Source organism: Rhamphochromis sp. 'chilingali' (genome assembly GCF_963969265.1).
Source record: "Rhamphochromis sp. 'chilingali' genome assembly, chromosome: 8".
In the NCBI taxonomy this organism is placed as follows: Eukaryota; Metazoa; Chordata; class Actinopteri; order Cichliformes; family Cichlidae; genus Rhamphochromis; species Rhamphochromis sp. 'chilingali'.
The window spans coordinates 9918336-9922485 of NC_137935.1; the positions used below are offsets into that span (position 1 = coordinate 9918336).

General features: G+C 36.0%; 1 protein-coding gene across 1 annotated transcript; it reads left to right on the plus strand.

Moving 5' to 3' along the window:
- Nucleotides 1-908: 908 nt before the first annotated feature.
- Nucleotides 909-1815, plus strand: LOC308401054 (olfactory receptor 2AJ1-like; the record flags this gene model as incomplete). Its single annotated transcript, XM_080889114.1, is given in 2 exon segments — nt 909-1189; nt 1191-1815. Coding segments are annotated over 2 exon segments (906 nt in total).
- Between the last annotated feature and the right edge of the window lie 2335 nt (nt 1816-4150).

The following is a 4150-nucleotide window of genomic DNA, read 5'->3' on the forward strand; positions in this document are numbered from 1 at the left end:
TAGCTTTGGGGTCACTGCCCCGAGTGTTCCCATTACCACTGGGACCACTGTTGCCTTCACCCTCCACATTTTCTCAAGTGCTTCTCTCAGCCTTTGACAAGAATCAGGACCCAGACACACGCCATTGCACCTTGCTATGTGTTTTATTGATACAGGCTTTTACACACTCTGTATGAGCAGCTTTCCAGTCATTCCACTCTTTCCACTGGTCCAAGAAAAATCCTTAAAAAGGGAGACATGATTTGATAATGGAGGTCAGGTTCCATATTTGTTCTGTAAAGTGTCCTTGAGTGTTTTGAAAGGCGCTTTTAAATAAAATGTATTATTGTAACCACTGAATTGGCACACAGGCACAGTAGCCCTCGGTACATTTTTTTGACAGCCATGTTAACATGACACAAAGTTACTTTCCTTTATGAAGTTGGCTCGCCATCTTCTCTATCTGTACTAGCCATTAAGAGGGTGTAGTGTTAGAGAGATGTAGTGGGACACATTTAACAAAGACCAAGCTTTCTTTCATTTTGAGCTTTTGTTTTGTTATTTGATCCAAATGGTTTGACAAAATCCACTGAAAACAATCAAAATAGAGATTATTGTAAGTGTGTGAGAATTAACTTCCAATCAACCGTTATCCTGTCATTTAGGGGATGACATTATCTTTTTGCAATATCTGATCCAATATAGACATTTCACGTTCTTATGTCTAATTTGATTGGAACAGGGAGCTGTCCAATCAAAACTTACTGTTCTTATAAGCCTTAAAACGAGAGGTTCAAATACTTCCCAGTAAAAGCAAAGTTGTTTGACTGAGCTCAGAGGATTTTGTGAAGTCTGATAAAGATTTACTACGTATTTTATCAATATTTGCTTTGCCTTTTTTCTTCTCCTCTTCAACTTCCAAACAGAATATGTCTTCACAGAATACTTCAATCAATGTAACACACTTTATTATAGGTGGTTTTGACACACTCAGTAGACCTATTGCTGTTGGCGTGGTTATCCTAATAACCTATCTTCTTGCTGTTCTTGCCAATATGGCAAATATCATGTTTATTATTTCTGACAAGAGATTACATAAACCAATGTATCTTCTGATTTGCAACCTTGCTGTTGTTGATATAATGTACACCTCCAGTTGCAGTCCAACAATGATTGGGGTTCTACTCGCAGGTGTTAATACTATATCCTGTTTTCCATTTGGGAACATCAATGGAGTCATTTGTTTTAGCAGTTATGGCATTGGATAGATTCATTGCAATAATTTATCCTTTCCAGTATCACAGTTATTTAACGAACACACGTGTTCTTGTTCTTACATTTATCGTGTGGTTCGTTAACTGGTTTTTCATGTGTTACATACCTGCAACAGTTGTCCCCCTCCCACACTGCAGCTCCAGGCTCAGGTACACTTTCTGTGACTTTGCTGCTGTATTAAGAACAACCTCTGTTAACCCAGACAAATATTTCAATGAAGTTGCCATTGTAGCATTTTTTGTTTTATTTTTCACTTTCATTTTCATTTGTCTTTCATATTGTGGAATCTTACTTTTTGTAAAATTATCTTCAAATAATGAAAAAAAGAAAATAGGGAGCACTCTTGTGAGTCACTTAATTTGTGTAACTGTTCATTACTGTCCTGCGTTTGTGCGCATTATCTTCACCAGGTTTGGCGTTGTATTAACTCTTGAGGAACGCCAAGGTTTATTAATTGGTGCAGTCCTCGGTCCATGTCTTGTAAATCCTTTTGTGTACTGTCTTAGGACAAAAGAAATTAAAAATACGATCTTTAAGATAGTCACAAAAAAAGTTCTATAAGATTTTGAAAATGGTTAACACATATGACTAAAATCTTGTGAACTGAGTGTGCTTTTTATTTTTTTAGAAAAATATTGAAATAGCCTTAATTGATGTCAGTGCAAGTTTTCTGAATGTTTTGTCACAAAATGTTTGAAACACTAACCATTCACTTTGACTGGCACAGAAGTCCACTTTGTGGACTTCCACAAGATATTTGCACCTTAACTATTCAATTCAATTTGTAAGAAAATGTAAAACAAAAGTTTTTGTTTTTTTATTTAGTGAAACTGTGTTTGTGAGTAACAGAATGTGATTTCCTGCTATGCTGTAAATAATCATAATTTAATCAACAAAAACAAAAAAATCAACTTTAACAATTATTCATTTGAACTGTCTCAATAACTGTTTTGATTTCTTCCAGACCTTCAGTTGTGTCTGATCAGGTGTTTGGAAACCAAGGATAGTATTCAATACCTGAAAGCAGCAAGAGGTTTTCATTCAATTTAAAAAGTGATAAAAATGAATAAATGGCTCCAACACCAGCCTAACAAGGTTCAGCTAAGAAAGTGGACTGCTATATTTTGACTTTTCAGTTTGGTTTGTTAAGATATCCTATATCAGAGAGACATAAAACAAACAAAAAAAGTTGCTGTGTGGGCAAACCTGGAAAAAGTGACACAACTAACTTGGCGCCTTGAAAAAGAAAATGCTTGCTTGTATTGGTATCATCCCCCTCTCATTCCAAATATCTGAGCATTGCTAGCTGCAACTCTTACAGCTACAGTTCTAAATTCAGCCTAATGTGCAGTAAATTGCCTACTACATATAGAAATCATGTTTCTATACAGTCTCCACCTATAATTTTGCACTTTGAAAAGGAAATGTCTACACATAGATATGCAATATGGTCAGACTCAAAGTCACCTTTGTGACAGAGTTTTAGAGCACAGCCTCTTTTATGGATGGAAATAGATGGATGGATGGATGGATGGATGGGGATATTCTGATGTAAATTAAGGTGCACATAATCAAGCTGTCTTTGTGAGTTTTATTTACCTTTGTAGTAGTCACACAACAGTACAGAGTACAGAGGTATTTTGCATGTAATGTCATTCTTAAGTAGTGATGGGATTTCCGGCTCTTTTTAGAGAACCGGCTCTTTTGGCTCCCAACCGGCTCTTTAGGTTGTTTTGTCGCTTTAATTAATTTATTATTAACAATAATATAAAATTATGCACAAAAGGAATTTAATAAAAGTGGTTTTATTTATATATGTTTTTATATAAATATATGCAGTGGCCCCTACAGACAAAGCACATACAAACTCCAAAACACATTTCAAGCGTTAACTGAACTTCCAAAATAGAGCTACCTAGATCGCTTAAATTACACAATTGAAAGCATAAGTGTATTGTTTGTGTATTTATACACAAACATACTTTTATTTATTCACTCCACATAAAATGTAATAAATAAATCATATAATACAAAAACCAACTATTCACATAGTAAACTAATTTAAAGTGAAACAACACAAAACACTGAGAACCAAAACACAATACATATAAATTAAAATGTGAAAACTAAAAGAACATGCATATTCTCTGTCATATGAGCCTGCATGAATAAACTTTCTGAATCCTTTATCATCTGCAACTGAAAATAGTTGTGGATGCTTACCATACCTTTCTGACATTGTTGTCCCTGGCTCTCTTTCTCTGTCTCTCCCTCCAGCTCTGTTCCTGTGCTACTGCGAGTGTAACTACCATCCCTCCCCCCAGCGCACAAGGCTTGCGTGCGGCGTGAAGCTGAAAAAAAGTGCGAGAGAGAGGGTGAGAGAAAGAAGAAAAAAAAACACGGCTCCCAATAAGGAGCCAGTTCGCGTCTTTCACTTCGAAGATCCGGCTCTAAGGCTACATTCATACTGCAGGTCTTAATGCTCAATTCAGATTCTTTCATCAAATCTGATTTTTTTCATCTGCTTGTTCACACTACAAATAAAATGCGACTGCAAACACGCTCTAGTGTGAACCCTCAAAGCGGCCCGGATGCGCAAAAGAAGACGTCACACACAATGCACTCTGTTTAGACCCAGACCAAACAATATTGTTTGACTGGTGGCCCTTAATATTAAGACTTCGGACTTTACGGTTCCCAATTTTTGCTTTAAGTTATTTTGTTATTTACATAATAATGTAAATAACCTAATAATTATCCTTATTGCTGTTTTAGAGAGGAGCGGTGCTTCAAAGGATAGTTGCAGATTTCTGTCAGAATCTGCAGATTATACAGTATAAATAAAATGTTCACGTTTCTCCAACGTTGTCTTCCCAACAGTTTCACTAACATCTAC